This window comes from Ascidia mentula, chromosome 4, assembly GCF_947561715.1.
Source record: "Ascidia mentula chromosome 4, kaAscMent1.1, whole genome shotgun sequence".
NCBI classification, from domain to species: Eukaryota; Metazoa; Chordata; class Ascidiacea; order Phlebobranchia; family Ascidiidae; genus Ascidia; species Ascidia mentula.
The window spans coordinates 667,483-677,226 of NC_138569.1; the positions used below are offsets into that span (position 1 = coordinate 667,483).

Here is a 9,744-nt window from a genome sequence, read left to right on the forward strand (position 1 = left end):
ATACCAAACTCATTGTTTAGTAGAACGGGCGTTGTCACAATGTGATATAAATAACCGTAGAGATGAAATGCGACCCAAACTACCTCCAGTATAGGACAAAGCTATTGGAAAACAGGTATATAAGTTTCACATAAGCTCAATACCGTCAAAGCAGTATTGCATCACCATTGTACTGACGCACTTAAGTCTTTATTTACAGAAACTCTACTGCTTACATCAGTAACTTTATTTACAGAAACTCTACTACTACAAATATAATGTTCTGATGCTGCCAGGCATATTATAATTTAATGGTCTGTTCTTCTGGCACATAACAGTTCAATGTGTCAGAAGAGCAGACTACTAAAATTGTGACGACACACCACTATTTTGGGATTTAACAATCCTTCAAACAAGAAGAGCATATCAGGTGCTTGTTACGTCACAAGAAACCCATGATAAAAAGGATTGTGGTGACCGGAAATAATTATTTCTTATTGGAGCATTATTGTCCGCAACAAATTGTCAACCAGCATCACCAAACAATTTGCAAAGCTTTTATTACCTTTCAAAATAGATTGTTGCATTTCGCCACCAGGAACCATCCACATAGCTGTTGATATTTTCAATTTGCTGTTCTATCAGTTGGTTGAAAAATAGGCATTTACGTTTTGTCTGAGGAAAAATAGTGGCCAGTACGGGGCTCGAACCCGCGACATTCGCGTTATTAGCACGACGCTCTAACCAACTGAGCTAACCGGCCAGACGGCCATTTTCTCTCACTACCAATAATGTAAATGCAAAACACTTAGCACATTTTCAACTGTAACTTTCTTGGCAAAAGGTCACAGAATTAATACAAAAAATACAATGAATACTTTTTTAATATATTGATTTGAACTTTAAGCTGAGCCAAGAACGGCATTTACATTTCTGTTTAACGCAAAAATCTCGAAAATAAGGGGCACACATCACCAAGTAAGGTACAAAGGCAGAAATAGTTCCAGCCTCTGTAGAAGAATAAAGAAAATAAAAGATTGTTCAATATACGGCAAATGCATAACAATATGACACCAGACTTTAATTTTAATTAAATTTTGCTTGTCACATTACTCAACATATCTGTACCACTTAACACTGTTTAAAAATTAAAAAGTGTTTTTAACAATCTATGTTGAAAACATTAATCACAAATTTCCAATGCTTTTTTGAAAATATATAAATATACTGTTGCATAGCAACAAGGAATGTGTTAGATTCAAAATTAACACCAGTTAAACCCAAATTATTCCACACAAACCGTTATAACAATGGTATAGTACATATTGTTAGCAAGGATCATTTTGACAAGAGCTGTCTGCCATTTCATGGTTTGTCTGACCCCTGGGGTTTGAAGGTGGGTTTTCATCATTGTTTGTTGTTTCAAGCTTGCCAGAGAAGTTGCTTGCAGGGCACTCGAAGTGCACGCAATGGAACACCTCATTAGCTGTGTTGGAAGTGCCGACAATTCTAACAAATGATGCAGCAACTTTGTCAAACTCTAGAATCTGCCAAGCCCTGCAGTCTTCTTTACGTTTATCAGCAATAATTTTCCATTCTTCCATGTCATTTGAGACTTCAATGTAGTAACTGTAGCTACGATCATCAATATCCCACAATAACAAACGAATTGAACTGAACACATAAGGCTGTGCCAGTTGTACAATAATCGCACCGTTACCAAGTTGGTGGCAAGTGTATCCTGAGTCCCAATCGTAATTTTGTGTGTCACCATTGATGAGGGCATTGCGATCCCTACTCACACCCTCTATAATGCATGCACATTTCTCCAAAGTTGCAACGTTGCTTTGTGCTACCACTAATTCATTATCTAACTTGACGTCTTTGGTGCTAAACATTGCCTCAAGAGTTACAAGGTGGAATATTCTGTTCACAGAGTTTCGTGTGCCTGTCACTCTTACATATCGAACCACCCTTTTTGGAAAAAACAATTCTTGCCAAGATCTGCACAGATAACGAGAATAGTCAACAACTTTTACCCATTCCTTGTCATCCACGGAAACCTCAACAAAATAAGAGTACGACCTGTTGTCCTTATCCCATAGTAACATTCTGACACAGTTAATAATAGATTGCTGGCCAAGTTTAACTTTAATACACATTTCCTTTCTTGTGTTGCACTCATCATTAATTTCATGTCTCGTATATCCTTTTTCTTGGTCATAAGCAGTAGAGTTTCCATCCAGCAGTGAAGCACACATTTCACCTTGTATAACCTGTGCTCCATGTTGAGCGGTAGCAATATTTTCATCAGGCAGTAGTACTCCTCGGTATTGCAAACTGCTCTCACATTCTTCAGTCTGAGCCTGAATTGCATCCAGAAGTAGATCAGAAGATATGAGACCAGTGGGCCTGACGGTATCCAAAAGATCTTGCAGTTGAATAAGTGGCAATCGTACAACTGATAGTAGTTTTTTTCTCTTCACGGTTTCAGTCCTTATTTCTTCTTCATCTGCATCTTCAGGAATGGAATTTGCTTCGCACCACAGTTGGATGCTCCTGAAAATCATCTTCTCTGGAACGCAGAATGAATCTCTGCGTAATATACTGCACAGTGTTTCAACACTAATATTTACAAAATTATCACTGGTCAGTAACTGCTGTGCATTTCTGTCAATATACTCCGCGGTTGCCTCTTGTAGGTCAATCAAGGAGTATAACAAAGCTACATCATACACACCACATGCATTTGCAACAGTGAGAGTTTTTCGAAGATACATAGAGATTGAATTCTCAAGTGATGGAAACCCGTATTTATTTGCAAGACCAAGTACTTCGATTACATGGCTTTCTTTGATATCACCAAGTTTCATTTTCCCAGTGTAAATGTACTTTAACAAAAGCTCAAAAGCATCTGCAGTTGCATCACCAACAACAATGGGTTCCCTCCCTTGTGATTCTCTCATTCCGCCATACAGAAGTGCACGGAAATATTCACATCTTGCCGCAAGAATGACCCGATGAGCTGGAAAGTGCCTTCCTTCCACTACAAATACAACATCATTATAGTCATCGCTCAAAGCAAGCGCCCCTATGTTGTCCGACAACTCAGCACAGTGATCTATTTCATTCGATGTTACCAGACTATTAGGACCCGACATTCCGCTGCCGGAAGGGTCACATAACACTACAGACATTTTATTCTGAAAAAAGAGAACAAATTGAGTCGCTTTTGTTGAACTTTCCGAAAAATCAATAAAAAGTATTTTCTCCCTGAATTAGACAATGTTAAGTAAAATTTACACACACAAAATTTAAGCACAGATAACCAAGCTAATTGGATTTTTATCTAATTTTGGTGCTTCGAAACCAGGATTTTTAACATTATCTGACTCTGCAGTTTCCTGCTCTTTAACATGCAGTACACAGTTTTTCAACATCCGTATGCAAGTACACGTTAAAGTTTAAACAAAGAGAGAATTTAAATTAACACCACAACACTAACCAGCAAACTGAAACCAAAGGGAACCTCGCAAGTTGTAATTCACAAACAAACCAAAACACTCAACAAAACTTTAAACACAGGTGAATCAGTTGTTTTACAAGGTAGCCGTATGATTTATGAACAAAATTTTTGCACTGATTGGCAAAGGCCCATAATAAATTTTAGGAGTCAAATGTTGATATGCACCACAGTATATCTGTTGTAACTTCGTCAACAGAACCATGCCCCCTCAAAAAAAACCTATACCGCTAAAAAGCTCATCAAGCAAGCGATAGCCTTCCTATTTACAATATATTCCTTAATTTTTATTTTGTTGGATTTAATTTTTTTCATTTTTTAAAATCTTTTAATGGTTGAAACCAACATTTTCGCAACTAACAAGTTAATCTTTTATATTGGCCGCATCAATTGTAAAAAAAAAAAACTAAGCTCAAATTTCGTACTTTGCCCAGAATACGTATGTGCTATATAGGTTATTTTGAAATGGAAACAAAACTTCCCCCTGTATATTAAAAATTATTTCCTGCGCCTTATTACCTGTAGTTTCCACATGCCGGCCTGGCCATGCAAAATCCAATGGTTGACTACTAATAAAGAGACTAAAGGCCCGTTTACACTACAGACGATTCCGTGTTTGTTTTATTGTGCGCGCGTGCTGAGTTGTGCTGGGATGGGATGTGCCGGTCTGTGCTAGGATGTGCTCGCTTTTGCTCGATGAGCATAAATTCGGGCACAGTTGGGCACATTTCGGCACACATTGATGCGAAAGTGCAGCGCGACTGCATAAAAATAGAGGGCATATATTATTTTAGTTGTGGTTGTGTGATGTGACCGCGTTTGACATGTGAGCGATTGTTTTGAGCGTATGAAATGGTGCCGTAGCTGCATTACAAAGCGGTATGTGGAATGGCGTCTCAGCGGGATGCTGCTGTGGAAAACCATTGTCCTGGTTCAATTATACCATCTTTGTTTTCATAATCTGTAGTGTTTGGTTCAATAAACTGTAGTGTTACCTTGCGTCGTAAAAAATTATGTAAAACAGTACATGTCTTAACTATGTAAAACAGTACATGCCCTTTGTTCATAAATATCTACAGCCAATAGAAACAACTTTAATTTGTACTTATAATATCGCTGGCGAGGCAGAGAAATGCAAGGCAAGAATGACATCCTTAAAAAATTATCAACGTAACTTGTCACTTGCACTTGTCTTGCTCGATTATTCCAGTAGTGTAAACACCGTGTGTGCCAGACTGTGCTGTGCCGTGCCAAACTGTGTTCGTGTGTAAACGGGCCTTAACATACTGCACGCGTACGAACGACGCAAATAATCTTATTTATTTGCCAATACGTGGGGAAATAAGTTCCAAAACTTTTTATAATGTATTAAAACATTAAAAAAAAAGTTTTTCGTCGGCGCAGAGCAGAGCTTTGGAAAAGAATCAGTCAATGGAATCAACATCATGTCCATTCAAGTTTGCTGCAAGTTGGAACGAATTGACATTTTCACGCACCAGCGGCCAGTCATCAGGGAGGAATATGGGAGAGATTCATCCGGTCAGTGCGACGGATTCTGTGCGCTTTGCTTGGGAACACTTTGACCGATGATACCTTGTGCCAAGTGAGGTAGAAAGAATACTGAACAATCGTAACAACTTTGCATCCTGGGTCAACTTGCTAACGTAAAAATCACTGCCTACATTTGCACAAGTTCTTATCATTGTGTTTTTGGAGACGGCGTTTCAACAATTAACAACTTGATTTGTACCCGCAGATGCCCATCATTGGTAATTGTGGGTTTTACCGCCAAACAATAATTAAAATCTTGTTTTTATTCTGACAAATAGTCGAACTACTAATGAGAAAAGGTGGTGGTAGTGACAGAACCTTGTTTATTTTTGAAAAGAAACAAAATACATCCTTCAGTCATATAAAAACGCAACTTTGCCTGTAGTATTTTCAGATTGCACATTGCAACATGAATCAAATCACAATCTTTCTCGAAACTTTAGTCAAATCCTTCGTCAACCTTCGCTGCTCTGGATGACAATTCTCAACCTCTGGGCATCGGTTTGAAGGTTTTCGTTGTGAGGGTCGATTTTCAACGCCGCCTCGTAGTCTTGTAACGCTAAAAAAATATATTTTCTGGTTTTAACTACAGAATGAGGGTGGGTCGAACATTGGCGTGTGACCGGTTATCATTTCATGTAGAATTATGTGGTTCACGTTTCAAGACATTTTTTACAAGCCCCGTAAAATGTCCAACTATCCCCTGTGGTAATTATGATGAATTTTCTGAATACAAGGGTTCGACCGAATAGTACGGATACTTTAATATTTCGACGAATCCGAGTACTTATCCGAATCCAGATACTGAAACCGAATCCCATATGTGCTTAAAATTATATAACTATACACAAAACTAGCGAATTTAGTCAAGAAACATACAAATTGGAATTGTGTCGCTACAACGAAACAACAAGTTATTTGTAACCAATCAAATGATTTATAAGCCAAATTGAACGTTTATGACGTCATAAGGTTTTCAGGCTCAGGTCGGAGTCGACGGATTAGCGACTGAAGGTATTCGGAAGAGATAAAATATTCGCAAAACTTCGTCACAAAAATTAATAAATGGCCGTTGTCTGGTTGGGTAAAAAATCTTCATTTCACCTTCAACATAAAGTTCAAGTTCCGAAAACGCGGCCGCCCGACGGAGGTGGGCTTTTAATCTCCCCTTTGCATTCCCATCAACAGCTGGAGTCATCAGATCCAATGCAGTGGAACAATCCTCGGCACATTTGTACAAGTTACGCAACTTTAAATGGCAAGCTGCCCGGTTGACGTAAAGTCTTGTGAGGTTGGATTTAAGGAAGGAAACTGATTTAAGCAAAGGAAAAGTTAGAGTGTTTGTAGCATGTCCTCTCGCTACACAAAATATTGATATTTGATAATTTTCTTACTTATAAGAAATAATGTGTTCATAAAACAATAGTTATTTGTATTGAAAAGATTCTATTTATTTTTCTTAGCAACACATAGGAAATCCACACCAAAATTAATTATCCCTACTATTTATGAACAGACAGCAGCTTAATAAAATCTACAGTATTCATTTGGAAAGGATACATAGGCATTTTTGGTTGTATTCTGATTGCCAAATTGTAAGCATTCTCTGCAGCCAAATAGTTTCCAGCAGAAAACAAGCTCCTAAAAACAAAATGGTTGTAAAGTTGTTTCGTGTGTTTCACTACAATAATTCAAAAAACAATATGTATTGTGTGTTACTGGAACACAACAAAGTTTTACAAAATATGCAATCAGATTAAGCTAATCGTGATGTCCACCTAAAATAGTGTAGATTTAAAGAGTAAATTACCCTGCTTTGTCTTTCAACCAAATTGGGTCTTTTTCGTGTTCAGCAAGATCTGGATCGTTGATTTCTGCTCTTTTCCGAGCTGTTGCCTGCTTTTGGAGCCACTATAAACACAAGGAGCAATTACATATGAGCATTTGTTTTTAAATTACTCAAATTTAACTTATAAATTACAGGACTCAAATATAAAGGTTTTCTGATGTCACAGATTAGTACATGCAAAGCATTATCACCAAATGAATTTTTTTAACCATTAAGTCAACAACTAGCAATAGTATTTTAATATTTTGAAATGCTAAAATTAGGAAACACCTCATCTTCTTCTGCTTTCTTGGATTCTCGTTGAGGCGTAGGAAATACTCTTGGTGTAAAATTCACTGCAATCTTTGCTGATTGTCTTGGACCACTTGGTTTTTTATTCTTTTCTCTTTCCATTTTTACATTATTTGTTTTTTGAACTGGTTCTGTATTTATAAAATATTTTTAAATGAAAGTTTTGTGAAGGAAACCAAGCTGAACTGAATCACCTTATGCTAAACAGGGTAATATATCTTTCATAAACAATATGTTTTAAAGTAAAAATAAAAAACTGGTTGTTGTGATTTTTAAGTTCTTCAATAGAAATGCAGCAGGAAGTAATGTGGTTTGGGTCTCACCTTTCTTTGGTTTTGGATCTTGGAATATTTCCTTTGTTTTGGATTTTGCTTTGCCATGAGAATTACTTTCAACAACTTCATCATCTGAAAGCTCAGTGATGGTGCATCCTTGGTATTCAGTGCTTTGTCTTTCCAAAATAATTCTCTCGTTTTCTGCTTCCAACCTTTTCACTTCCTTCCATTTATTCATTTCTTGAGTCATGCGAAGTCTTTCCGAATCTTTGATTTGTTCAATCCGACTTCTGTCTTCTTCTTCAACCTAAAGGCACAGCTGGATTGCATTTTTACACAAAGATTTTTAAAATTTGACAATTAAAAGTATCAGATATTATTTACCAAAAAACTACTCACATTATTTTTTGTATCACTTTAGTTTAGAAAGATTTTGAAACATTGAAAAACTCAACCAAGTTAAAATACCTTCATCATTTCCCGCAACGAGTATTTTTTGTTTGCATCCTTAATTGCTGCTTTTTGCTTCACAGCTTCTTCATTTTTCCTCTGTGCATTTTCAATTGCTTCTTCTTTCTTCTTGAGAACAAATGCTTTGTCACCTAAAAACTTCAAAGTTGGAAGAACGAGAAAAGAGAAACACACTTTGGCACAAAATGTAGTGTAAGGAACTAAATCTCTTTAAGATTTGTTTGTTGAATGTAGTATTGCGAGTTAAGGCAATAAAATGAAGAAGCAATAGCTTGATAATTGATAAATAAATATCTGCTTTGATGTGTTTAATATAAAAATTTGTTTAGGTTTTTGATGCAAGTCAGCTTTTCTAACAGCATAGTCTTGTATAGAAATGGTTCAAGAATTGCACACCAATATTGAAAGATTTAAAACTTCTGTCAGTTGCAATTAACTTTGATGTTTTCACAGTTCTCAGAGAACAGGTAAGTTACCAGCTTTAGGCGACTGTAGTTGATCCCATATCTGCACATCTTTCTTGGGCAGGACAAAAGTTACACAACCATCTCTTATGGTCGCCACACTCAACTCGTCATCAACTGGAGCATAGAGAATGCATTCAAACAAGAAGGGAGGGTAGCTAACCTGTAACAAAATATATTCTGTAAAATACATATTATGCAGTAATGCAGTATTCAAAGACATTTGTTTATAATAGCTTTGATAGTTACAAAATTCATAAATAGGGATTTACAACTACTTTTTATTGGTACCACAAATATCTTACTTGATAACAAAAGCAATTCTACATCTTTTAGGTTTGGTTGGGACACCTTGAAGGCCTATGGCTGTATACATTACCCATGGCTTGGCAGGTCTTAACAACCTTAACATGTCTGTGGTTTTATCATTGCCTAAGCCATAACCTATATTTCTGCTGTTTCATTCTCATCTGCGTAATAGTTATTTAGTCAAAATATAATGTTTAGCCAAGCTATGAACTTGTCTGTTTGGTCCACAATACTTTCAATCCGCCTCAAATTTCCCTTGCTTGCCATTAGTATCAAAATTTAGGGTCTAGCTGACCTGTAGTATGAAAAGGGTGGACAAAGCAGGCACGTAATATTAAAAGATTTGCCTTTTTAACTTCTTCACGCCATTCATATAATCTCAACATTTTCAACTAGGAATAAAGGATTGGTGTTAAAAGTTTACTTAATTACCCACGAAAACGGACCTTTATATATTCTTCGGTTGAAAAAATGTCAACATTGGAACTTTTGACTCCTTTCAAAGGTACGACCAATGTAACCTTTTCTTTGGATTCTGACCAGCGAAAATCTTTGATCAAAATGGGCATTTTACAACAACAGTGCAATCCTTCTGTTTTAATATTCTGCAAACAGCATGAAGCACCAATATATAGCTGTGTTAAACAAAAGTGTGTTAATAAAAAACCTAAAAAATGGCAAACAAACGCACTTTACTCCGAATAAACTTTTTATATTTCGCGTCTTTTGTTCCCGTGGCTACTGGCAAATTTTAGACATACTTACAAGGTAGATAAAGTTCTTTTTTGAGTTCAATAAATAATTTTTGTTTTAAAAAATCACAAAACCTGGTCAAATATGCATTTAAATAAAATTAGATACAAAAATCAGTCCGACGTCGCAAAGTATTTTTTTAAACTAACACTGTAACCAAGTTTTTTGGCCATGAAATTAAATTTATTCTGCTGGTATCCTTGGTTTTTGTTTTGAAGTTGCTTAAAAAGAATCAAATTTTTCTCATCATATAAAAAATATTTTCTGCTTTGACCAGGA

General features: G+C 36.3%; 2 protein-coding genes and 1 non-coding gene across 3 annotated transcripts; all 3 read right to left on the minus strand.

Annotated features, from left to right (window-relative positions):
- Positions 1-668: 668 nt before the first annotated feature.
- On the minus strand, positions 669-742 carry Trnai-aau (transfer RNA isoleucine (anticodon AAU)). Its single transcript has one exon. It is a non-coding gene; the product is annotated as a tRNA-Ile (tRNA).
- Positions 743-856: 114 nt separating this feature from the next.
- LOC145897538 (BTB/POZ domain-containing protein 9-like) lies at positions 857-3,177 on the minus strand. The gene has a single exon (XM_082985867.1). It carries the CDS (start codon positions 3,174-3,176, stop codon positions 1,308-1,310), a length of 1,869 nt encoding a protein of 622 aa, XP_082841993.1. The 5' UTR covers position 3,177; the 3' UTR covers positions 857-1,307.
- A 2,232-nt stretch (positions 3,178-5,409) lies between these two features.
- LOC145898729 (dynein axonemal assembly factor 4-like) lies at positions 5,410-9,340 on the minus strand. Its single transcript, XM_082987312.1, has 9 exons — positions 9,159-9,340; positions 8,416-8,566; positions 7,937-8,070; positions 7,517-7,775; positions 7,173-7,324; positions 6,864-6,964; positions 6,614-6,694; positions 6,158-6,336; positions 5,410-5,612 (listed from the first exon to the last, which is right to left on the minus strand). Exons 1-9 carry the CDS (start codon positions 9,279-9,281, stop codon positions 5,509-5,511), a joined length of 1,284 nt encoding a protein of 427 aa, XP_082843438.1. The 5' UTR covers positions 9,282-9,340; the 3' UTR covers positions 5,410-5,508.
- Positions 9,341-9,744: the final 404 nt, after the last annotated feature.

What these genes read in the sequence shown, in the direction of transcription:
- LOC145897538 (XM_082985867.1), bottom strand. Translation starts at nt 3,176, where the DNA reads ATGTCTGTAGTGTTATGTGACCCTTCCGGCAGCGGAATGTCGGGTCCT.
- LOC145898729 (XM_082987312.1), bottom strand. Translation starts at nt 9,281, where the DNA reads ATGCCCATTTTGATCAAAGATTTTCGCTGGTCAGAATCCAAAGAAAAG. An exon ending in AGAAAGCAGAAGAAGATGAG is followed by an intron (nt 6,965 to 7,172) that starts GTGTTTCCTAAT and finishes TTGTGTTTATAG; the next exon opens with TGGCTCCAAAAGCAGGCAAC. An exon ending in ACTTGAACTTTATGTTGAAG is followed by an intron (nt 5,613 to 6,157) that starts GTGAAATGAAGA and finishes ATATTTTTTTAG; the next exon opens with CGTTACAAGACTACGAGGCG.